A 23,611-nucleotide genomic window follows, 5' to 3' on the forward strand; every position below is an offset into this window, starting at 1 on the left:
TCATGATCGAAAATGTCCTTCAAAAGATTTATTAACATATCCTGGTACATATTTTACACAAATGGAATGTTAAAACATACAACCTAGTTCAGTAAAAAAAGAAGAAAAAAATATATATATATATATTGTATGATTGTGTACTGGTAAACCAAACACAACGTACCATAAAAAACCTCAAGTCATATTCTTGGTCATGTAATTCTATTTTTTAAAAATGTACAAGCGTGTTTTACATTAAATCTTGCTAATTACATTCTCGTGTATCAGCAGGGGAACAAAGGAAGACATCTTGCCCGTTACTACTGGCTCTGATAGCATTTCCTACAAACTGATTTATGCTCAGAGTTCTGTGCACCATGTTTCGGAAATGGGCACTGCTATCTAGCGGAAGGGTATTGAATGGTCGACACAGTCTTGGACAGTACTCCCATATAACTGCTTATTAATAAAAGCTAAGCCTAGCAACTTAAAAATTAGCTTTGTCCAAAACAATTTCCTTAAAAAATCCCAACTGTGTCTATCCATTTCTCAAATGATTACGGTATTTTATTAAGGCAGTGAAAAATATTAAGATGTAGCTGAAATAATTTGATTTAGCACATAAGAACATATATCAGACCAGTGTTTTTTCAGGCTGCTGAAGTTTCCTTCCACTTCAGAAGCCTATTGAAGTTTCTTCAGTTAGAACATCAACAGTGGCTATTGCCTCTCTTTCCCTTCAGGGGAATTCTCACAAGCAAGCACTCTGTCCACTCAAAAGGTGTCCCAAAACCGTTCCATGGAACCTGAGTTTCCCATAATACTCACTGAGATCTTCTAACACCCAGTGGCTCTTCATCCAAAAAGCCAATATGAAAAGGATTCTTTGACTATAAGAAATCTGAAAACCACTGCAGTAGATTAATCTCTCTGTGTGCGTGTAACAATCAGTATATCATTTGTCTAAGAATCAGGGAGGAGATACTCTGCTACTGCTGAGACCTAAGAGAATGGACCATTGGAAACTTACCATAAAGGGTCCTTCCCCCCTAGGGAAAGGAGGACATCGTGAAAGTGAGATTCCCACCATCCATTTCAACATATAGGAATTAATTTCTTCACTTCCCATATTCTGCGTGTGAGAGTCACCCTCTCAGTTTAGCAAATCAACTGGTAGTCTACAATATGAAATTGGTAGAATAAAACAGTTGAGAGAAGAAATGACAGAAGAGGTAGAGACACAAAAGAAAAAAATTCTGTTTGATACCTTCTCATGATGAATTTGGGAGAGAGATGTCCTTTCCTCAGAGGAGACGGTCCCTTCATGGTATCCAGTGGTCTGTTCTCCCCTTGAGTCAGAGGACATCTTGAAAGGGACCTCCCAGAGCAGCTTCCTCAGTTAGTTGGATATTTTTGAGTTGTCGCCCAAGATATTTTGTAACAGTCATCTTCTGAACGCATCTGCAGAACTACCTTCTAATATTTGATAAATTTAGATATAGATAACCAGATTGCTGCTTTGCAGATTTCTTCAACAGTTACTTGTCTAATGAGAGCTGTGTTTGTTGCAGCACTCCTAATGGAACGAGCTGCGATGCCAGATGGAGGAGAAATTTTAAGCGCCCTGTAGGCCCCCACAACACAAGCTTTAATGGTGCTGTTTATCGCTGATTTAGACATTCTTTGTCCCTTGTTCAGAGGGGCTAAGGTATAAAAAGAGCATGATTGCTTCTAAAGGGACTTGACCTTTGTATGTAAATCTTCTAAGCCCTTCTGGCGTCCAATGCATGCCATGATTTTTCCCTTGGGTGCTTCAGATTTGGACAGAAGGTGAAGTTCCCATGCCCTATGAAAAAATTAATTAACTTTGGGAATAAAAGTAGGAATGGTTCTAAGAACCTTTATGGAAAATACAAAGTTATTCGCTTACTGACAATACTCCCAATCATGAAATCTTTCTGGCTAAAGTAATGGCCATAAGAAAAAGAGTCTTCACTCTCAAACACTTGAAAGCAATATATCATAGCCGTTCAAATGGAAATTTGGTCACAGCAGATAGGACAGTATGAAACTTCCACATAGAGAATCTCTGAACCTGAAGTGAATTTCTCTGTAACATATAGGTTGTACCCAAGACATAGGAAGTGTCTCCTCTCAATCTACAAGTGGTCAGCCAATCTACAAGTGGTAAGGAAGGGGCGCCGGCACACCAGTTGACGCACACGCACAGGCACTGGGTCGTGTGCTGCCATCGGCACTGCCCCTCCCCCCTGCGCCAGTGGCCGCTTCAGTGGCCAAAGCACATTGGCCTACTCTTGAATGGTTTGCCTGCTGTCAGTCTGCTTTGCTGTTGGCAGATTCCTTGATATGGTTTGTAGTGGCTGACAGAAGATTTTTCTCTGCCCAGATTAGAATTCTTAGAACCTCTTTGTGAAGCATGGAGAACTCTGACATCCACTGCTTGTTGATATATGCCTTTGCTGATATGTTGTCCATTCTTATAAGAAAATGTTTGTTAATAAAGAACAGATGAAAATTACTTAGTCCTAGCCATACAGTTTTTAGCTTCAGGATATTGATATTTAACTTGGATTCTGCCTTAGTCCAGGTCCCCTGGTTAGGTCTGTTGTCCAACTTTGATCCCTACGCTGAAAGGCTGGCATGCATGAATATTTATAATGGCTCTTGTTTCTAATATGTTTTGCCTTGTCACACATTGAATGGTTTGGTATACCATAGAAGGCTAGTTTTCACACAGAGAGATGGCTGAATGGTTGCCTCAGATGAACAATGGGAGTTATTTATTATTTTTCTCTGGTGCTCTCCCATGAGGTTCAGGGTGGTTTACACAAAACTTGAAGAATATACATTGAACCATAATAACAATAACAACAATAACAACTATCAATGGGAGTTGGAAATACTCTTGGAGCTGTGACCAGACTGAATGGGAAGTGCCCCAAACTGAAAGTGATGTTCCCTTGGACAGAAATTGAGATATTTCTTGTGTCCCGGGAATGTGTTAGTACGCATCACCCAAGTTGATCAAAGTGAGAAACTCTCCTGGTCGCGGAGATTCCATGTTGGAACATAGGATTTTCATTCTGAAGTGTCTTGATTAATCTGTTTATGAACTTCAGATCCAGACTGACCCACCAGTTGCTGTTGTTCTTTGGAACTGTAAAAAAATATAGAGTAGATTCCTGATCTTTTTTTCTGATGACACTGGCTTGATCGCTGCCATGGAAAGAAGGTGTTGAATGGCCTGATTGGTCCTTTGCAATTTTTCTGGTCTTTTGGAGATTGGAGGCTGGATTAAAACTCCTGGTGGAAGGTTGGAGAGCTCAATTACAAAGCCCTGGGAGACCACTTTGACAGTCCAAAGAACTATTTGGGGATGAAGCCAAGTTTCCTTGAAGTGAAGTAGAATTCCCTCTACCAAGAAGTCAGTGGCATTGTAATTTGGTTTGCTTGCCTGTTCTGTCAGACCTTTCTGATCTAGGTTGGAAGCGGAGTGACTCAAACGGGCTAAATGCCTCAATGCCATTGAATGCTTCCTGTTTCCCATGTTTTTTTCTAGGTGACAAGAGCTTGGCCATGGTTGAAGGATCAGATCATATTTGGACCATGCCGAGCTTGGCAGTCTTGCTTGAGCCATCCAGTGTTCCCCCATCAGTGAGAGAAGGGTCTGCCTCTCTCACTGAGAGAAATCCATCCTCTTCAGACTGGCGCACCATTTCAAAATAGCTGCCATTTTGTTGTTTCTTTTCCTATGCCTAATCACCTCAGGCACTTGCTGCTTGTTACTCCTGCTCTCTTTTCTCTGAGACTCAGATTACAGAGTGGAAAGAAGAGGGAAGATTATGAAGATAAAGCAGCAATTAGTTATAATGGTAATTTAGATAAGGAGTGAAGGACTGAGAAAGGGAGAAGGAGCTTTGTCTCCAAAGCTGTTCTCCCTTTAGAGGTTTTGTGAAATCCTGGGGTTTCTTGACAGCCCTGGAAGGGTTTCCTGAATGAGTGGGAGTTAACTAATTTTTATATTTTTTTTATATGGTCACGTTGACCCCTCAAAAAAAGGACCAATGATGGGCCTGGGGGGAGTGGGAAGGGGAGGGGCCCTGTGTGTGTGTGCACAGCTATGCTTCCCAACCATATTCTGCACAAATATGCTACTTCTGGGGGGTTCTCAAAGCCTAAAGAATGTTTTCAGGGGTTTCTCAGTGGTAAAAAAAAAAGTCGAGAAGGGCTGCTTTAGAGGTAGGAAATTGAGAGGATGACTCCTACAGGCGGAATACAGGAAATGAAGAAAGTAGCTCCTGCTTCCCTGAAATGGGAGGGTGGGAATTACTCAAGATATCCTCCCGCCTCAGAGGGTTCTAAGGAAAAGCGAGGTTTCATGATTGACTGTATAAGTTGCAATGTAAAAGATTTACAGCTATCAACTGACTAGTCAATCGTATGGCTTTTAACAGATTTCTACATTGGAATATTTCTATATTATAAAAGCTTCAGTATGGGTTTTAAAGATATACAATGTAATTTACCATTTAACAAAGCCAACATTCATCCACAGGGAAAAAAAATCTTTGTTTCCTATTACAGAATCCCCCAGAAATCAAAAATGCCTTAAAACAACAGTGTACCCAACAATTAAAGATTCACCAATTAAAACTGAGAGGCCATGTGGTGCAGTAGGTCAAGTGCTGAAAACTTAGGTTCAAATACCCATTCAGCCATGGAACTCACGGGTTGACCGTGGGCCCCTCCCTCCCTCTCAGCTCAAGCTATTTCAGAGGTGTTAACAGGGGTGACTAGGAAGAAAGAATCACCTATGCATCCTTGAGCTCCTTTGAAAGGACAGTAGGATGAAAATACACTGATAGAAAAAAAACGTCCTTTGAAGGATAATATTGGCCCCTACTGATCTGTCAGCTATCACAGTCCATTAACCAATCAATTAAAAGCCTTTCAAGCCATAAGACAGGAAGTAAAAATTCTGGATAAGCAACATCCAATGAACTGTTACAGGTGCATAAAAACTCAGACTGAAGTATGGTGAAGACAACCACTGCAGCGACACATGCATGTAGCCTTAAAAAACAGAGAGGCTTTCTGGAAATTCACCATAGACATGAAGGAGCCACTGAAACCACTTGTTTCATATTACACTTGAATGACTGTGGCACTAGCAAAGATTCCCTCTGTAAAACACCACTGGGCAGCCTGAGCAATTTTGAGGATCATCATCTTAAACCCTTCCTATTTTGCTTCTGCACACCAAGGGGTTTGCCTCTTTGCACACCCGCTGCTTTTCTTTTTTTCTGCACAGGCTTCCTGCTGGCTGGTTTTCCGAAGCCTTTCTTAGACTAACTTAGAGCTTGACTTCATCATTGAGCTATTTTAGCACAAAGCACTTCTATCTTTTCAATTTATCCAGCAGTACACAGCGCAAGCACTGTACTTAAATATAATAAATAATTTAAAAAGACAACCTGCCAGTTTTGAGCATTTAGTTCTGTATTTCACTGCCCAGGGCTGGATCAGAAGCCAGAGTCACTTGTGGCAATTAGAGATGAAGAAAGAGTCACGCTAAAGTTACAGGGGAAAAAGCTCCTCCTTTGGCTGAGCCTGGGTAACTAAGGCTGAGTTAAACAAGAGAATTGCTCAGAAAGGAAAAATAGGAAGAGTTCAGACTGTGTCATGACTTGGGCGAGGAGGTGGAGGAGGAAGTAAAGCGGAAAGAGATTTGAGCTTAAAGTCCAAGATGAGGAAGTATACATAGTAAGGTATTCTCTTTGAGAAGATCAGCACTGAGATTAATTTGTTGGCACTGGTGCAGTGGGGAATTTCCAGACCAGCAGTTCTGCATTATAAAGCAAAACACAAGACACTGTTGGGAAATTCCCACTCTGGCTCAAAAGCAGATAAGGAAATAAAAGATGGGGGAGAGGGTAGATATTAGATACAAGCTTCTGATTTGATTTGATTTTTTTAAGAATCCAAAACAAGCAAATATATTAAGACTTAAAAGCATCTGCTTTTGCTAGCAGATGGACATAAATGTGGGAGGGGGGAAGCTTTTGGCGCTTCTAATGAATTAGTGATTTGCGATTCCTTGGGAAAAAATTGAATTGGCGGACACAATTAAAAGGATCTAACTATTTCTATTTTTTCACATTACTTGGGATCAAAACCAGGTAGAGATTGACTGTACACTTGACAGAGAGCTGTAACCAGTTCTAGCATGCTGTGCTGCTATAATTCATTTATTAAGCCTCTTTATACCCTCTTCTTCGAGGAAGCTAACTGCCTTCTGTTTCCATGTTGCATTTCTCACATTAACATTTCATATTCCCTAGGTGTTTGTGTAAGGTATTAGGACAGGTCTTTGAGAAAGGTCAACTCTGAAAAGTTAATGGTATAGAGTCAGGCACACTTGTGTTTTATGTTTGCTCAGCACAAAATTCCAAACTAGCTCATCCCATAAAGTTATGGAATCCCATAAAGTTATGGAATCCGAGCCGATGTGGCAGGTGGTCATATCGCAGGAAAGTATGTGTGTAATGTTTTGAGGTATAACCCCAAGAGATAAAGCCAGTGTTATTGCTGGCAGCAAAAGAATTTGAATCATAGCAGGAGAAAATATCGTACTATACTGCTGCCCCGCACTACCTTTAGGCTTGGACTTTGAGAAGCAGAAAGACAGCGCTTGCCTGCTAGAAACCACTATGCCACTAGCACAAAATCTAGCTGTTTAGGAATCCTATGCTTGCTGTCCCATTTTCAGCTTCTATAGCAGAGAAAGGAGGTTTGCCTCTTTGCACACCCGCTGCTTTTCTTTTTTCTGCACAGGCTTCCTGCTGGCTGGTTTTCCAAAGCCTTTCTTAGACTAACTCTCATGTCAATCTACTAAGAAAAAAATAGCAAGGCTGGGGGTGGGGGGAGGGGAATACAGGAAAACTGGCAGAAGGAAACTGTCCCTTCTTGCTTCTTCCTTGCATATATCCATTCTATCTTTTGTGACAAATGGAAACTGGTTTTCCAAACCTGAGTCTTCCAAACTTCTATATCTGTCCACAAGAGTGTTGAACACACATAAACACAGAAAGTGCCTATGTTCCCTCTTCCTGCAGTCAGCAATGATTCATGGCTACAGCACTTTGGTGCATAGCCAGCCTGGTGTAGTGGTTAGGAGTGTGGACTTCTAATCTGGCGAGCCGGGTTTGATTCCCAGCTCCTCCCCGAAATGCAGCCAGCTGGGTGACCTTGGGCTTGCCACAGCACTGATAAAGCTGTTCTGACCGAGCAGTGATATCAGGGCTCTCTCAGCCTCACCCACCTCACAGGGTGTCTGTTGTGGGGAGAGGAAAGGGAAGGCGACTGTAAGCTGCTTTGAGCCTCTGTCTGGTAGAGAAAAGCAGCATATAAGAACCAACTCTTCTTCTACTACTACTACTACTACTACAGGCCAGTGATGTGGAACAGACATTTATTTCCAAAATTGGAAAATTTCCAGCAAATTTTCTGGTGCTATATTTTTCCATTGAAAATGTCCTGACCCAGATAGCCTATTTATAGTTGTCAGGGCTGCAAATCAATTTTGTTAGATAGGCTAAACGTGGGATAGGAAGCAAGGGCACATCCCAGTCCTTGGCCATGATCCATGCTGGTACATGACTTCTTCTGCATACACCATTTAAATTCTGCTAGTGCTGTTGAAGTATCTAAATCATTTATTTAAGCTTGAATCAGAACATTGGCTGCAAAGTTTCCCCAGAAGGCCTAGATCATTGCTAAAGATGCAGACCAGTTTAGCTACCATTCAAGTGATCAGTGGGTGGTAACCTGGGATTCTTGCGGGATGGAGATGAGACTGGGCACCCAGTACCGAGTAGATCAGGGGTAGTCAAACCTGTGGTCCTCCAGATGTCCATGGACTACAATTCCCATGAGCCCCTGCCAGCGTTTGCTGGCAGGGGCTCACGGGAATTGTAGTCCATGGACATCTGGAGGACCACAGGTTGACTACCCCTGCAGTAGATGCATACATTTATGAAAGACGTAAGTACTGAAAGCCTCTCTGCCTGTTTCACTGCAAGTTAACACCAGATAACCAATGAGGAGGTGGTGGTGGGGAACAGACTGAAGTCAAATCAACGGAAGTAAAGAATAATGAAATAATGTGACGTAGCACTTATTTCTTCTATTTAAACATTTTAAAAAATTTCAGTTACCTTTATTCAATACTTTTTCACCTTCGTACAAACTTCACAAGGTACTGTTATAAATTCCAAACAGGTCCCCTTTCCTTGTGCAAACAAATATATTAAATTCAATTTTTCTTTATGAGCGCCTTCCCCACCCAGCCCCAATACCTCCATTTACAATTCATAGTAAGCCACAACAGCATAGTAACAAATTAAAGGACAGAAGACAGAGTCAAAATCCTCTGTCCAGCTATAGATGCTTAAACCCATAGCAGCATGAATTATGAGCCACTGGACATAGAATTATCACCTGGCCAACTGTGTCAGGTGCAAGTTACTATGATCGATCATTGAAACCACCTCTGATTTAAAAACAGTACACATAAGGAGTCAAACCAGGTCCCACCGTCCCCAGGAAAACTTCAGGAATTGTATCGCTTTGCCCATCTTTGTGGCTGCACAGCCAAGAGTGTAAAGTATTACAAGAAAATAACTACCTGAAACATTAAAAAAAATACCCGTTAAAATTACCTTAACTGGCAGCACTTGAGATGGTAACTCTTATTTCCCCATGTTCTTATTTTAAAAAATTGCATAGCTGCTAAATTAGGCCCCCCCCCCCATTTTTGCTGCTGCTGCATTGACACCCACAAGCAGTAAAAGTGGACTTTTGTATACTTATATAGGAATGAACACAGTATGCAGATTTCAACAACTCTTTAGCTTGTCAATTAACTATCTGCCCAGGTCACATTTTGCTCTTTGGGCTGCCTTCTGACACGGAGATACTTGCAAAAAAATTGCTGAAGTCAAGGAATGTTGCATTCTTTTCACGGAAAAAGTGTGAATGGCATTATTGACAACAAAGTGGGGGATTTCGTGAGCTAGGTCGCATCACTCGACTGTACTTCACTGTTTGCCGCTTACTTTTCTTCAGTGGAGGGGGGAGGGGAAGGCAGAGCGATCTAACCCAAGAATGGCATGTTCCTTGTGCAAATGTTCCAGAGTGTTGATCTAGACCACACAGCTTCCATTCAAGAAAGGATGCGACAATATCCTGCTTCTGTAGACAGCGTTTAAAAAATTAAACTGAAAATTAGTAACTTTGGCCTGTAGATACAAAATGTTGTCCGTAAAGTCCGTAAAGGAAAAGGATTGTTCCTGAATGTGCAGCATTTTCAGAGTCCCTGTGTCTCCTTTAGGCAAGCTCTTGGTACACTGCAGGACGTGCTCCGTGCAATGCGCTCTCTCCGCCTTTCCGGTCCCAAATGAATGCGAGTCCAGTTTCAAATCAACTTCTGAAGACATAACTTCAAATCCTTTACATTTGTTGATCAGTGTAAGAGACTACAAGGAAAACCAAAGAGAAGGGTTTTTTTTCCCTTTAAAGCCCAGTAAAACCTGTAAACTACAAATTATAATTTGTCTTTTATGCAGATAGCTGACTTATCTCACAAGATATGAGTAAGAGAGATGCCATTTAATGGTTTAGCGAAGAGTTAAAGAGCATGAAGCAGAAAGCAGGCAGTTCCAACAACACAGATGGAAAGCAGCAAAAGGGTCCATTCCCCAGAAATCTGTTTTATGACTGGCACTATTTAAATATATTTATAAATGACCTGGAACAGGTACAATGCAGCAACATGAGTTAACATATCATTATTTACCCCAAAGGATGCTGCTGATTGTAAGACAATCTCCCAATAAAGGGGGATACACATACATAACTTGTATGTGAATTTAAGACACCCTCCCCCCTCTTTTTCTTAGCAGCACACATGGAAAATTTAGTCTTCTTTTCAGGTATACAGGTATTCCTTATGGCCTGATGCCTCTAGTAGTAAGCATTCCATGAAAAGGAAGAGGGCAACACATTTACAGTCAAAGGATTAAGAGGATCAAAAAGCTATGGAAGTAACTGACATCATCCACTGAAATTAGGCAACTTTTCAAATTACAAACAGTACAAATTTTGGGCAGCTACACTTTTTACCAAGTTAGACTTAATACGAAAAAGCAGCAACAGTTACCTACAAAACAGAAACCTCCACCATTAATCTGAAGGATGCTCAGGACAAGACCGGTTTACTTCAAACCATTCATCTATGCATCTATTGGAATGAAAGACAAGAAAAAATATTACTAAGGCTGTGAGATAAAGAACAGTTCCTTGGCAGTTTTCTCCAGTGAAGTCAAGGATTTGATATCACTTGCAATATCAGAATGTAGGATCAGGTTAGAGTTGTTACTTTTAATGATCTCTTCCTCAATTCATTGTCTTAGTAAATTTACTTATTAGTAAATTTACTTTAATACAATACAGGCTAGGTCCTGTGGAACCAGATACTCTTTCTTCTCACTGTCAAGTGGCAGCAAATGAAAAGAATCACAGTTAGTAAGAGAGGTCATTGCCCTCTTTTCGTTCTCATTCTAATTTTTCATAAAATATGTGAATACCAAGTGCTCTGACCTAAGTAATATCTCACAACCAAAATATCTTCAAATATAGGTTGCCATTTTAACACTTTGAAATTTTCCTCTTACTCAGTGGTCCCCAACCCCTGGTCCTGTTACCGGTCCCATTTCATGGATCAGTCGGTACCGGGCCACGGCTCCTCCCCAGCTGCTGCCCTGCCATTCTGCCGCTGGCTCACCTTTGGTGCTCTCCAGCGGCCACCATGGCTGGGGCTCCCCCTCAGCCTGGCACTGCACAGCTGCTGCTGGCAGCGCCCCCCAGCAGGTGGCAGGAAGTCAGGGGTGCCAGAGGGAAAGCAATCAGAGCAGGGGCTCAGGCGGCGGTGGTGACGTCCCTTGACAAAAGACTACCCCCCTCCCGGGCTTCAGTAAAATTGTCAAGCGTTGACCGGTGCCCAGTGATAAAAAGGTTGGGGACCACTGCTCTTACTAGTCAAGTTTCCTATTAGTTTAGGGCATAAACTAGAGAGAGAACCAAGGGTTTCCCTTATTAAAACAATGGCACAGGGAGGGACAAGACAGTGGACTGCGATCAGCCCTTTCAAGAGTCTGAAGCCCTGGAGCCTTGGCTGGGCATCAGCATCACTCATGCTCCATTCAGGGGCCATATATATGGCTCTATCTTGGTGCACAGTCCTATGATCACAGAGGAAATCCCCATCCCTATCTATGAACAGACTTGCTTATCTTGAGTAGCTTTACATTAAGGGATCACTAATATGCCCAATTTAGAGTGAGCTTCCTCAGAAGTTTACTAGCTTTGCAGCTGCCACTGAATTCAGCTCAGCATTGTCTGCAGATACCAAAAGGGGAAGAGAAAGATCTTACCGTGGGGAGGGGGAGTTTACAAAAAGCCCCAAATCACCCATATTAGTTGGAAGGAAGTGGGTTAGCAAGAACTCAGCTTAATACAGCCTGCATTAGCAAATTTTAAACATCCATCTGCTCTACCGCTCCAAGTCAGATCAGTCACCGAAGCCAGTTTCACTTGCGACTAGGTTATCCCCAGTATTTCTACAAAAGTGCTCTCGCTCCACAGAGGACATGGATAAAAAGAAATCCCTGCCACAGAAAAAATACAGGTCAATGCCATAATGATTGCTGTGTCTGCTGTCCTCAGGATAATTTTAGAGATATGCTGCTGCTGCTTGATCCCACTTTAGTTTTAGGCTATTTGGGTTTTTTAGTTGTATTTTATTATTTATTTATATTTATTCAGATATAGGGAAGCTGCCACAATGATGTTATTATGGAGCTCTCAAGGAATATTCTAAGAACTTGAAGCAAAGGCTTCCTGTATAAGTGCCTGAACTAATGTGATAGCCAGAAGACAACAGAGCTTGAAGACACTCAGTGTACCTTTAACAGGGATCCAACAAGGCTAGTCAAAATCTGCCTTTGTGAGGATTAGAACATGACCAGTGGCTCCTGGAGAGAGATCTAAAATATTTCGTAAATAGGCCACACCCAGTCCAAGACCCTTCTTATGGGAGCCCAGAGTTCTCAAATCATCATAAAAGAATTCTTCTATTTTTATCCCAAGAGTTGAACAATTCTTGTACCTGGCTTCTTTATCGTATGCCCCCAATCGCTTCTTGTGTCTTGGAAGTTTTAACATAGAATTAGGACAACAGGGGACAAATAGAAGATGTTGTGTCAGGTCAGTTGCCAAGAGGGGTGGAAGACAAAAATAATGCTGAAATAAAAGCTGACTTACAAAAATCTGTTTTACAGGCTCGGTTTCAGTGACCTTGTCGGATGCTGCCTGTACCTACCCTTTATGGTATATGCATAGACAAGGCAATCGTGCTATCGTGTCCCCTTGCTGTAGCTCTTCCAAGCATATTGCACACTCCCCAGCATCCTTACTCAGCACATCCTCTGCAGAAAACAGACCAAAAAAAATTAAGACAGCTGTATTTTGATTTCTAAAGTTAATAATATACTATAGACAAACATGCAACAAGGCAAGGTCCATCAACAAATCCTTTAAGCCCTTTGTGGTTAAAGGAGTTTAAAAGGCAGGTTACAATGCTTTTTCAAAACCATGACGCAAACCATACCGTGGGTTTGGTTTAATCCCAATGGAAATGTACATGAACACAAGCTATTAATGAGCAGAGCCTGTAACTATACCATTCATGCTTGCAAAGATAAGGCAAGAGTTTATTGATCTTTTAGTTAGAAAAGAGTTTCAGCTTTTTTCTTAGTTACAGGATCAGGTTTTATACTGTGCACAACTTTACTTCGGTATTTATTGCGTGTAAATTCTACCCTGCTTCCATCAGGGGCGTCACAAGGATGTGTGAAAATCGTTCCCTGAAGCTGCATACGTCAACAAGATGTGTACCACCAAGTAAGTCAAATCCTATAGATCAGGGGTAGTCAAACTGTGGCCCTCCAGATGTCCATGGACTTCAATTCCCATGAGCCCCTGCCAGAATTTTATATCCCATTTTTCACTTCCAAAGTAGTCTCAAACTGGCTTACAATTGCCATCCTCTCCCCACAACAGGCACCCTGTGAGATACGTGAGACTGAGAGAGCTCTGACAGAACTCTTATGCGAGAACAGCTCTAACCACTGCACTCTAATGCAGCCTTTTCAACCTCTTTACCATTGAGAAATCCCTGAAACATTCTTCAGGCTTTGAGAAACCCCGGAAGTGGTGCCATTGTACAGAACATGGCTGGGAAGCATAGTTGTGGACACGTCCACCCGGAGCCCCTCCCCTTCCCATCTCCTCCAAGGCTCATCATTGGCCATTTGAGGGAGTCAACATGACCATATATGGTTATGGTTTTATATGGATATGGTTATATCACCCAATAAATGCTTAACAAATTGTTAAAAATGAATGAATTCCCTCCCATTCAGGAAACCCTTCCAGGGCCGTCAAGAAACCCTAGGGCTGTCAAGAATACCCTGGTTACGAAAGCCTGTTCTAGTGGAAACACACAGTGCTTCTGCTGGCCCACTGTACTGTTCAAGGAACTCTGAACCCATTCCTCCCCCTGGCACACACAATACATATAAACGAACAGTCGATAACTGTTTAGAAACAAAGATAGGTTGCCAAAACAGCAGGTGTGATAATGTACAGTTTCCTCCTATGTTTAGCCATAAAAAAAGATACCACTGTACCAAGAAAAGCAGAACTATGTAGATCTACAAAAGAATTACACAAAATAAGCAAAATGCAATTGTGCTAATTTTTCTCAGACTTCTGTTACCCACAGAGAGCAAGAATATAGAACACCAGAGCCCTGCCTAGCAGTCCGCCTCCAACTGTGACCTCTCAGCAGCACACATACATTTTAACCATAATTCTTTTCAATATATATATATACACACACACACACACACATACATACATATACATACATACATATATATATATTTACAATAAAATGGAATTCTTGGGGCCCAACAAAACATGCATGCACAGAGTCTCTTCTTCCTCATTTCCTGGAACATCTACTCTGCATAATGCAAGACCAGCATTCTGCACTACTGCCCTGCCCAGATTACTGACAATCAACAAAAGAGGCTGGGCGATGCACAGCATGGCAACATCCCATGTTGTGTTTAACTAGAGATTTCAACAAACAGTAAAGGGAAGGGGGGAATGAAGCATTAGCTAGGAGGTGTCTCTCATAATATCTGCTGCTACTACCTTCTAGGTGTGTGGGAATTCTAGATTATGCAACGTCTTGAGTTTTTCTGAATATAGAAGAACATTTCACCCTTTATGAACTTGAGAAACAATGGATTCCCTTGCCTTCACAAAGGACTTAGCACATTAGAGACAGCCAGGCTACAACTCTCCTCAATATTTTTTTCTGTGCAGGAAGCTTTCTATATGCAAGAGCATCTGGTGACTTTTCATGGGCAATATAAGGCAAGGAGCCCTGAAATGGCACATGTTTTCACCAAATATTGTACAGCAGATTTTCTCTACAAGTGGAAGTGGTATTTATATGCTCTGGGACAATGTTCTTCAACCCATTGGCTAGGACTATCAGGACGCCCTAGAAAGGTGAGTTATCAGCCTTTCTGGAGATGCTTTTCAGAAGAACTGGATGGTAGTGTGTGTGTGGAAAGTAAGGGTATGACACATCCTTCCTCACTTTGAACACATGCACAGAGGAGCAGCAAGATGGTGGCTTACTCAACAGTGGAAAGGGACGTTTTAGCAGTGGCAGATGCTGAGAGCCTTCCTTCTTTGAAGGTCTTTAGTTGGCATTGGCCTTCCCCATCAACCTGGCTTAGCCATCCTGTCATCCAATGCTCTATGCATGAACTTGCAGCAGCAAACCCACCCCACCCCACAAAAGGTCTCTTTTGCTTTCTTCCCCTCCACTAGCTGACACAGCTTGCCAGTAAGGCTTCCAAAGCTCCATACATACATTTGTGGCACAGACTACACCAGAGTAGTAGAAATTAATCAGGATCAGAATCAGATAACCAATCAAAAAGAGTTATCATTAGCTATCTCATACAGGTCCTTCTGATAAAAATAGGAATAAATCTTTAGCTAGTCCTTTCGACACCTTCCTCTTGGCTTGTTAAGAATCCATGCAAACTAAGCCTGACAAGAGAGAAAATTCCTATTCTTCTTGAGCCAAGAATTATAATTAATCTAGGAAATAATCCCAGACTGTCAAGTACCAGACTCCCCCAGCAGCCAAAAAATGACTATCTGGGATTCGTGGACTCCATATAGCTGGCTGGTTCTCAAGTGTTCATTGCAAGGATATTGGCCTGTTTCGGTGCTTTATTTCTTCAGGAGAGTTGGTTAATGTATGAATTTATTTTTCCAGGTTACTTAATTTTTTCTCAGAGAGTATCCATCTATTCATTCAGGGGAGTAGGCCACAAGAAGGCCTTGTTTTTTAAATTTTAATTCAGTTTGAATACTGGATCTTGTGATCTCTTGATGGCAGATGATCTGCCTTTTCATTAAAGATGGATGACTTGACAGTTATCCTCTCCTCAGTTCACGTTCTCCCATCCACATTTAGTATAACAATTCAAAGATGGACTTCTTGGGGAAAATGGTTGATGACTTGCGTGTTCGATTTCTGGGAATCCCTCTAATATCAGCAGGTGATTTCAATGCATGGATTGGTAGTAATGAGAATTATTAGGTCCTGATAATGAGTAATTTCTCAACTCAACAGAAAATCTCAGGGTGCTGTTGTGGTTTAGAGTTGGTTAAACTTGTGATACACAGAAATTTTATCCCATTGAATGGTTATTGGTGATTTTACTTATGAGTTCCCTGAAGAGACAGCATAACAGATTATATTCTGGATCCATAAATATCTTTCCTATTTTAAATATATAAAATGTGGCTTTTTTAATAGGAAGTGATCATCTCCCGGTCCGTTTTCCCTACAGATTTCTCTGTAGAACAATCCTCTGTTCCAGCACAAAGCTTTTCTCTCCCCCAAATTAAAACAATGTTGGAGCACTAACTAAAATGGGTTCCATTCTTTGTAACATCTCGGTTTCTGCAGTCCGACTCCGTTTCCAGATGGTAGTATAACTTGCATGAAATATTAGATCTCTTAGACCTTGTTAGGACATCTTTTGAAACCAAGTGCAGTAGCTGGTTTAATAGTGACTGTAGAATAATGAAGAGACATATCCAACAGCAGCCATGTAATTTTAAAGTAACTCTACCATATCACTTCTTTGAGAGATACTGGATCTGAAGAAAATGTACAGATGATGAGATGGATGGTACTGAGTAAAGAATGGGGATGTCTCATTTTAGCTATCAACAGCAATGACAGTAAGCCTGGTCCATTATTAACACTGTAATCAATCCAGATTTCAAAATCCCTTATTGTTTGCTCCCTCAATGTGGGAAAACCATTTCAAGGGACTACTTTTTTGATGCTAATGTACTTAATACATCTTCAACTATTATTTCTCTCAATTTAAACAGTCCTTTGCCCTGAGATGTCAATCAAGGAAGTTATATGCCATATTAAGAGATGAAAATGAGGGAAAGCCTCTGGCTCTGATCTAATTCCTAATGAGCTATTCAAGTCTTATCCACAATGGTGGGCCACCGTCCTGGCCCCAATTTTGAATCAAATTAATTCCAATAGGCAGATGCATGATTAATGGAGACATTCAATTACTGTCACAGTTATTTTTAAAGAGGTCTAGACTGGACCCATACTGCCATCATCCAATTAGCCTCCTTGCTTCTATGGGAAAGTGATATTCTTCTTATCAACAACTTAAGAAGCTTTTGGATTGGATGGAAATAGAAGCCATATTGGGACATGAAAAGAAAGGCTTTCTGATATTTAAAAAGACCGGCTTTGGTGAGGTTCTTCAACATATGGACATTATTATTTATAATAATCATTATATTGGATTTGTTCCCCACCACTCTCAGCACGCCGGCTCACAGCAGGTTACAGAATAAAACCCCATAATACAATAAAACTCCTATTAAAAGCAATTAAAAATTAACATTAACAAATACACGCATAAATGGCAATAAAACAACTCCCCCTGCCAGGGGGGGGAGGGAAACATCTGCTGACCACTACTGATGGAACACAGAATGGTAGACTGTCTTCCTTGTCTATTTCTCTACCACTTGCCTAAGAAATATTCATCTTTTAAGGGGGGAGGGGGTTATATGCTGGCTTTATTGAGCTTAAGAAAGTCTTTGATTCTCTAACTTGCCCTAGACTGTGGAGTAAACTTAATTAATCTACTACAAAAAAAAGGGCTATTAGGACTTATCCAGTGACTATACTCAGCTTTGGCTGCCCAAATACACTATGGATATGATGGTCATGTAAATTTATTTAACTTGAAAAGGGAGGTAGAACAGGGATATTTATTGGCTCTTCCTTTATTCAATATATATCTCAATGATTTAGCATCAATCTTTGACGACTGCTGCCAAATTCCAAAACTAGCTGAATCTTGTGTCCCTTTTCAGCTTTATGTGGATCATGCTGTCATTCTGTCTTGAACCAGGACTGATCTGCAAAGGCTTGCCACACAGGGTCAGTTACTGTTTCCAAGAAGGCCTGATGATTAATTATGTGAAGTCAAAGATCACAGTTTTCACCAAGACCAGGAAATGGAACCTGCTTTAATGGTCAGTCAATGGGTCCAATATTGAGGAAGTAAAAATCTTCACCTATTTGGGGATTCTGTTCTCAGCAAATTTATCTTGGACCCTCTGCCCCCAACTTAGAGCAGCAGTCAACAAAACAGAACCATATGCAAACCATATAAAAATAGGTGTTTCCATAATAAAGAGGGGGCTAGATTCCCAGGACTTTAATTTGAAAGTGCCCCCCCCCTATTTTTTATGGCTCAGCTATCTCTCTGACAGTACTGATCAGCCTTGAGCCCAGTTTTTAACAAAAATCCTGAATGTCCCCTGTTGTGTATTGAAAGTTATAATGTGGGCAGAATTTGTATGAATATCCTTGGAAACAAGACCATGGCTCTATGCCTTCAAACTGAGACTACAATTGTTCTCTGCTGAAGATGGCTTGCTGGCCGCTCTGAAATGGGATACCCACAAATCAATTTGGATGAAGGCCTAAAATGAGAAATTAACATTAGTTGAAATATCAACTAATCAGATCTCTGATATGGGCAAATCCAATGCATTTTCTTGATTACAGTAGTTTGATCTTAGGAGCCCACTGCGTTCACTCACCCATCTTTTGGTCTTTCCCCTCAAAATCATTACCCCTCATAAGTACTATCTTACTGTCCCATGATTCTGCAGAACTATCTTATTTGCATGATTGAATACTATACCCTTAGTGGTTCTACAGGGGAGATTTCTGAATAGGACTTATTCTGAACAGAATAATAGGATTGATATATCTTCATCTTTTGCTTCAGTGCAGTTTTTTTTTTTGAGAATATAAGGGATCATTATATTAAGCCATTAATTGATCAGTCATCCTCCTACACCCTGGGAACTTTGTCTCCTCTGCTTAGTGATAAGGATCCTGAGATCACTTTGGCAACAGCAAAATTCATTTCAGTCCTTTTAGCACTTGCATACAAAAAATGAGGAATGAGAATCTTCTACTGCTCAAAATTTGTTAATCAATGAGCTTCCAAGGGAATAAAAGTAAAGGAAAGGCCATCAATCAAAAGCTGTTTGCATTCTCAGTGAGTCAATTCTGAATAATTCAATACACTATGTGCTTCTACAGACAGCTAGGTCAAGTATAGAAGCATCACCTTCCGTTCAGCCAAAATGCAGAACAAAATTAGCTTTTATATGACACAGCAGTGCAAACAAAGCAAAGAGCAAAAACAAAAGTCTGTCTTCAATACTGATTTGAAGAAAGGATCCAACAAGATTCCATGCTCTACTTCATAACAGGAATAGTTGCCATTCAGGCCAATCATTCAATACAAAACAATCTCTTTCTGCAAGGCGGGGGAGGGGATTCATTGGGTTGGAGGGAGGGAGGGAGGGAGAGAGAGAGAGAGAGAAGCACTACAAATTGATGGATTAAATCTCAGGCATTTTACCTGAATACTTTTTTTTTGTTCCTGAACCCATAATGATACCAGAAGTCCACAAAAGGAACTTCCCTAAAAATCAAGAGTGATAATAGTTTTACATAAGCAACAATAAAGATGCAACAATGCATTAAATGCTATAGCCTGAAAATACCTTTAATTTGTGCTGGTACTCAAAAATATTCTTGAATGGAGACATTTTATTTTAATTACTAATATGTTGTGTGCTTTGATCTCTAACTTTGTCTTCCTTGCATTAATGTCACAAGGCCCTTAAAGCCCTCGAATTATAGCTCTATTCCAAAGCAGTTCCAAAAAGGTCATGAGTAATCTTGTGTATAATCTTTTTGCAATTATAGATTATAGCCCCATTTTTTTCGAGTCTACGGAAAGTGGTGGGATAGAAATTGAATGAATGAATGACCTGGAAAAGTCTCAAATATCAGGGTATGTACTTGTACTGTTTTAGTTTTCAAATGAAAATCAAACTCTACTTGGAAGCTAACATATAGCAAACATTTAAACACACGCACTCCAAAGCAAGAGCACAAGCAGATCTAATGTGGATATGCTTTGAACTTCTCTCCCACTGCAAGCCATTTTTATGATCAAACAGATGAAATGGGTAGCTTAATTCAATCTTCAGACTTTTTACATTTTCCTCCCCCTCCCCCAAAATCCAGATTACAATATAGTTGTATCTCATTAGACTCCCACAACCTCCTCCCTGGAATTTAATTTTCACTGCTGACCTTTAAATAGCACTCACTGAATCTTAGTCTTTGCTTCAAAGTAACAAAGATAGACCTGAACTTCAGGAGTCTTACTTGGGAAACCCCAGTACAAGTAGCATGAGCTGCAAACCACATTTGAATGAAGTTTGGTCCCATAAGGACCAACCAACCTGAGGCCAACTTTCAGATTTATATGAGGCCAACACTATCCTCATTAGCTTTCTCTTTCTCTCCGTGTGTGCATATATTAGTATTTGATTTGATCTGTTATCCCTTTGTAAAGTTTAAATATTTACAAGATGTGCACAATGACAGCTGCAAGAACCAGACAAAAAAGCATAACTTTGCTGTTAATTTTACAGCTGTAGCAGGATAAAGTGCTACAAGAAGAAGCAGGATGAAGAACATGGTCTCTATTATGTTCTGGGGTAATAGCGTTAAATTTGCCAGTAAATCCTAATCCATTCATTTCTTGCTAGATTCTTCATTTGAAGATTTTTGGTTGACAAATGGCAACTGATAAAAGGATAGTCAAGCTTTCAGTTTTTTCAGTGTTTTGTTCTGGCTTTCTTTGGCAAAATCAGCATGACATCCGACATCAGGGAATTATTCTACTTTACTTACCTTGTAACAAAAGCTGTTTAGACAAGCATTCTACCAGTATTATGGATAGCCAGTCTTATATTTCACCCAGTCATGTCATGTCACCTCAGCAAAATGCACCTAACTAACAAAAGTTATGCAAATTTTCCAAAGATAAAAACAATATATCAGTTCAAAGTCCTGGTTTATTTATTGGATTTCTATCCTGCAGCACCTGGCATGGCACCTCACAACCACAAAACCAGTACAGTTCCAATAAAACAACAATTTACATTAAGCAATAACAGAATTGGTTGCTTATACTAATAAAATATATATCAAGCTCTCCAGCATCGTCATCTGATTTTTGTAATAGGGAGTTGCTGTTGTATAGATCAGGGATAGTCAACCTGTGGTCGTTCAGATGTCCATGGACTACAATTCCCATGAGCCCTTGCCCAGCGTTTGTAGTCCATGGACATCTGGACGGCCACAGGTTGACTACCCCTGATATAGATGGTTACCATTAGATGGTAACCACAACCTGGCCACAACCGAACGCCCACAGAGGAGCTCCATCTTGCAGGCCCCTGAAGAGTTGAGATAGTTCTGTCAGGACCCTTTGCTCTTAGTTTGGAAACCACACACATTTTTCAGATGATACAACTGAGAAGAGAACATGGAGCTCTCAGCATCCTCTATGACAGGACTGGTCAAACTGTGGCTCTCCAGATGTCCATGGACTACAATTACCATGAGCCCCAGGTCTATGACGTGCTGGTGGTCTGTTCTGCAACCCCGGCAGATTTTACCTTCTTGGACTGCAGCCTGCAGGCATCACTGACAGCACAAGAGCATCTGGCATGCAGAGACAGAAGGGCCATCTTGAAGAGGCAGGGACAGTGGGTGGGAGACAGCAGAAAGTGGAGACTGTTAAAAAAATGTGAATAGGATGGATAGGAGAGACACACAGTTGTCTAAGAGGGTTGGAAAACATGGAAAGAGAGGAGCGAGAGATACCTGATGGCGAAAGACTGACTGGTGATGCAGAGGGTCGTGGCTGGAATGGAGGAGGGTGCTGACTAGGTGTGCATATAATTACCATCCTGTGCTGCTTCAGTTCTCATGGCTGTGGCTTCAGTAGCATGGGGGGTGGGGTTGTTTTACTTGACCCATCAGGGGTGCTAATTGGCTACTCTAATAGGCTATTTTTACTGGTGCAATTTCACACCTTTTTTGGGGGGCGGGCAGAGAATTCCCATTCTGAAAACACTTTGAGAGACACCTCATAGGAATCATACCCCCTGGAGCATCCACATCTATGCTGTTGCAGAGGTTTGCATCAATAGTCCACCACTGTGCAGGCACTGCACCTCTGTGCCAGTGGAAACCTGTGGCACAGTTGTGCTCATGCTCTGCATTGGCGTAAACAGCTCAGCCTCTTGTGCCAACTGTACCCCCTCACACACACTTAGGATTGCACTATAAATATCGTAAATTATAGCTATCCTTTGAAAATTAGAACTGCACCTTTATGAAATACACACTTGAAAGCACTCTTTGGAAACAAACCTATTTTGCTGGTGCACCACAGGACTAATCTATAAACGACCACTCTCTTAGGAGACACTTATGGGCTATCAGATGCAACCTGCTGCATAAATACAGTGACTCAGTGTCTGCTCTCAAGTACAACGGCCAGAAGACATAAGACTGCAGCAGTCGTTCGTGCAATTTATGACATCCTGCGAGTGACCTCTAGAGACTGAGTATAAGATGTTCCAGGTAGTTCCTGTCCAAGATACTCATGTGATGCGAAGGCAAGAGTTGTGCATTTGCTATCAGGGACGGTACATCTGCTACTGGAAAAGTATTTCGGGACTTGCCTGCCAACATGTATTACAGAGCAAAATTTTACAAAAGCTGTCCTCTCTGTAATTGGCTTTTGAATGGTATTTAATGGCTTTTTGCGAACTGTTAATTTTCGAATAAAATGTTTGAATAAGTGAACGTGGGATCCTACACGGGTATGGCAAAACTCTTTACTCGGGCCAATTCAAATTTTAAAAGCATGCAAGTTTGTGGCTTGGGATGGCTCTAAGGGAGCCTTTCTCAACTTTTTTACCATTGGGAAATCCCCGAAACACTTTTCAGGCTTTGAGAAATCCCAGATGTAGAATGACTGTGTAGAATATGGTTGGGAAGTATAGCTGTGTACCTGGCCACTTGGGGCCCCCTCCTCTCCCCACCCCCTCCAGGCCCACCACTGGCTATTCTGGGGGGAGACACAGGTTGACGTGATGTCATCACCCAATAAATGTTTAACAAGTTTTAAAAAATTCTAAAAATTAATTAACTCCCACCCATTTGGGAAACACATCCAGGGCCATCAAGAAACCCCAGGGTTTCACCAAACCCTGGTTGAGAAAGCCTGTTCTAAGGTATTGTTTTACTACCCTGAAAGGAACATACCAGAGACTTGGGTTTAAAATATGTATGTGCATCTATATAATGTTTAGCACTTAGCTTCCCTCTCCTGCATTTAGGGAATAGAACTACTATTTAGAAAAAAGCTACTATTTCAGCAATGCAAGAGCAGAGTTTCAGGAGCAGATGTTTACTGGCGGCTGAACAGCATGGGAAAAGACAATCAGTGTGTACATCTTTCAGCACAGGGGTGAAATGACTCCTTGTAACCACCTGACATTTGGGACTAAATGATGTTTCCAAACTGTTTTCAAAGGCAGCCACACATAGTTCACAACATTGGAAACCGCATACTGTTGCAAATCCTCACTCTTATTATTTAAAAAAAAGGAATTCTAAGGAAGAAGCTTCAGTATTTTAGTTTCTTCCCCTTCCCCGCCTATCTCAGCATTAGGACAACAGGTAGAGCCCATTCACTTATTTTTATGAAACTGTTGCTTGATTCCCACAGCACTTCCAATTTTTTCCCCCAAAATACTTTTAAATTCCAATTCAGAACAGCTGAGGATGAAATTGTGACAGGCTTCCAAAAGGACTACAGTGCACAAAAGATGCAAAGATGTGCACACACAAGCAATACAGTCACATAGCCCTTAAACCTGGTCC

At 41.1% G+C, this 23,611-nt stretch overlaps 1 protein-coding gene across 2 annotated transcripts in view; it reads right to left on the reverse strand.

Annotated features, from left to right (window-relative positions):
* Positions 1-23,611, reverse strand: part of ZNRF2 (zinc and ring finger 2) — a 58,836-nt gene continuing 35,225 nt past the window's right edge. The window contains exons 3-5 of one of the 2 annotated variants that reach the window (XM_077303773.1): positions 12,440-12,545; positions 10,224-10,300; positions 1-9,536 (exon numbers count right to left, since the gene is read on the reverse strand). In XM_077303773.1, the coding sequence (XP_077159888.1) occupies positions 10,243-10,300; positions 12,440-12,545 (164 nt within the window). In that variant the 3' untranslated portion in view covers positions 1-9,536; positions 10,224-10,242. Of the gene's footprint in view, positions 9,537-10,219; positions 10,301-12,439; positions 12,546-23,611 lie in introns of both variants that reach the window. The other variant, XM_077303772.1, reaches the window with a different exon arrangement.

The sequence above is a fragment of the Paroedura picta genome, chromosome 11 (genome assembly GCF_049243985.1).
Source record: "Paroedura picta isolate Pp20150507F chromosome 11, Ppicta_v3.0, whole genome shotgun sequence".
Lineage (NCBI taxonomy): Eukaryota > Metazoa > Chordata > Lepidosauria > Squamata > Gekkonidae > Paroedura > Paroedura picta.